This window comes from Propithecus coquereli, unplaced genomic scaffold, assembly GCF_000956105.1.
Source record: "Propithecus coquereli isolate 6110/MARCELLA unplaced genomic scaffold, Pcoq_1.0 Scaffold9, whole genome shotgun sequence".
In the NCBI taxonomy this organism is placed as follows: domain Eukaryota; kingdom Metazoa; phylum Chordata; class Mammalia; order Primates; family Indriidae; genus Propithecus; species Propithecus coquereli.
The window spans coordinates 10,997,295-11,000,098 of NW_012155284.1; the positions used below are offsets into that span (position 1 = coordinate 10,997,295).

The window sequence follows — 2,804 nt, forward strand, 5'->3', positions numbered from 1 at the left end:
AGTTTGAGACCAGCCTGAGCAAGAGTGACACCCTTTGTCTCTACTAAATAGAAAAAATAAGTCAATGTCTTGGAGAAAAAGAAAGTGGAGGGGACTATTACTAGATCAAAAAAAAACCAGCTTGGGCAACATGGGAGATCCTGTCTCTAAAAAAAAACAAACAACAAAAAACCACAAAGACCTAAGAGATGTAACTATCAATTGCAAAGTCTGGTCCTTGGTTAGATTCTGTTTGAAACAAACCACCTGCAAAATTGTCAGGCAACAGTTGCTGGGGGAAAAAAAATGACAAACCAGCTGCAAAAGACATTAGGACATTTTGGGGACAACTGGAGAAACGTGAATATGAACTGACCATTAGGTAACATTAGGGGATTAAAGTTAATTTTCTTAGAATAATGGTATATATAATTAGGAAAATGATTAAAAAAAAAAATCATAGACATACTGAAGTATCCAAAAGTCTGACTGAAATGTCGTAATGCTTATAATTTATTTAAAAATACTTAAAGGGGAAATGATGAGTATATTATGGAGAGGAGAACTTTTACTATTCTGTTTTCCTTTATATTTGAAGAGTCTCAAAATAAAAATGCTTAAAAAGAGAGGAGAGACCATTCTACGTTGGAGGACTGAGGGTAGTTGTAGAATTAGGAAGTGAAACGAAAAACACCAACCTAAATTAATGACTGTTTTAGGCTAAATTTAATACAGAAACTAACATGCAATTTGCTTGCTTGCCTCAGTATAAGATAATTTAATGTGCTACATATACTAGTACCCTAATTGGTTTACTATGCCTTATGTTGACAATAATATATAAGGACAAAGACATACAAATAAAGGGGAAAACTCAAAGTCTCCAAGTCTTTTAGTGAGGTTAGAAGTAGTCAAAGTCAGGGAGCTTTCTATTAGAGGTGATCTGAACTTATTTGACCAAAATCATCAAAAAAGTTTAACTTCTAACAGCACACTGTAAGTCAGAAAAACATTTGATGTTAAATATTTTAAAACATTTCTTATTTAATTACCTGTTTTGGTTGCCTTTCTAAGACTTGAGCTTTTAACCACGTTTCAACTTCTTCAATTTTCTTTTTATGCACAGCAAGTTCATGCTGAGATAAAAATTTCAAGTTTAAAATAAAATATTTTAACTCAAGGGTTTTTGGTATGTCAGCACATATTAACCTAAACATATTTAACTTAAAAAAGTAGCAAACCAGTAACATGCTATATTGTAATAAAAATGTTCCTTTTGATTACACTTGAATTTTTATATTACTACGAAAGAATTCTATTCTTAAGCTGATACCCACTGTATGATAATTTTGGCAAGTTTGCAATTAAAAAATATTTTAAAATCTAGGAACACATTTTGGGAAGGCAATAGGGAGAGGTATTATAAGGAGATCAATTCTAGGTTGGGGTTAAATTAAATCTAAGACAAAGAACTAATGTTACAACTTCAGAATAACTGGTGAGAAAAATCTGAGCCTTGGAACATTAAAAAAATCTAGAAATTATTGTTTTTTTTCTAACATTTAGACAGAAAGATTGTATGACTAAAAATCTGAAAATGTCTATGCTTCTCCTTCCCATTTACCTACATCCACCTTAAAATTAAATTATGTAGATGTGTTTGAATGCAATTAATACCTGAGTTTCTGGTTTATATTTATCCACCCATGGTTCATTTTCAGACAGATATTCTTTTGAATTTTCTAAACTGTAAATCTGTTCTATGGAAGATAGCTTTCCTCTTTTTCCAGCTCGAAATCTGCTACTTTCTAATGTGAAAGGCACATTTTTTCTTTTGTGACTTGAGTTATTCACACCCAATGAAGTGGCAGTAATAGTAGAGATGTCTGCAGTCTCTGAAAAATCATCAAAAGATGGGTCTACCCAGTCTGTTACCTGAAAAAAAAGAATCCATGTAAATATAGTTACATTTTTTTTGCATGTATTCTCTATATAACTAAACTACTCTGGAAACAAAATGTTCATAAATTTATAACATTTAAAATAAAAATCTCACAAATTAGGTCTTTTTTTTTTGAGACAGGGTCTCACTCTGTTGCTCAGGCTAGAGCACAGTAGTGTCATCATAGCTTACCACAACCTCAAACTCCCAGGCTCAAGTGATCCTCCCACCTCAGCCTCCTGAGTAGCTGGGACTACAGGTGCACACACCACCACACCCAGCTAATTTTTTAATTTTTTCGAAAGACGGGGTCTGGCTGTTACCCAGGCTGGATGAAGCAACTAATATTTTTACTATAAGAGAGGTAGGCTTTCTAGGGAGGATAAGATTGGTCACTTAGAAATGCCTAAGAAGAAGAGTACTGGGACAACAGAAGAGAAAATCAGTGCATTATATATTTCATGTTCTTCTGGTCTATAGAAACTGTTGACCTTCTACATTTCCCTCCATCATTTCCTTTTCTTTAAAATCCTTTGTAAATGCGTATAAAGGATGCTGAATTGAGCAATTTTAACCTAAAGATATTTAGGAGTATGGCCAGGCGTGGTGGCTCACGCCTGTAATCCTAGCACTCTGGGAGGCCAAGGCGAGAGGACTGCTTGAGTTCAGGAGTTCAAAAGCAGTCTGAGGAAGAGCGAGATCCTGTCTCTACTAAAAATAGAAAAAATTAGCTGGGCATGGTGGCACACACCTGTAGTCCCAGTTACTCAGGAGACTGAGGCAGGAGGATTACTTAAGCCCAAGAGTTTGAGGTTGCTGTGAGCTAGGCTGACGCCACGGCACTCTAGCCTGGGCAACAGAAAAGGACTCTGTCTCAAAAAAA

The 2,804-nt window shown here is 34.9% G+C and overlaps 1 protein-coding gene across 1 annotated transcript in view; it reads right to left on the reverse strand.

Moving 5' to 3' along the window:
* The window catches only part of RAD17 (RAD17 homolog (S. pombe)), a 50,152-nt gene that overhangs the window by 44,085 nt on the left and 3,263 nt on the right, over positions 1-2,804 (reverse strand). Inside the window, exons 2-3 of the mRNA XM_012664495.1 lie at positions 1,657-1,914; positions 1,032-1,115 (exon numbers count right to left, since the gene is read on the reverse strand). Of these exons, the coding sequence (XP_012519949.1) occupies positions 1,032-1,115; positions 1,657-1,914 (342 nt within the window). The remainder of the gene's footprint in view (positions 1-1,031; positions 1,116-1,656; positions 1,915-2,804) is intronic.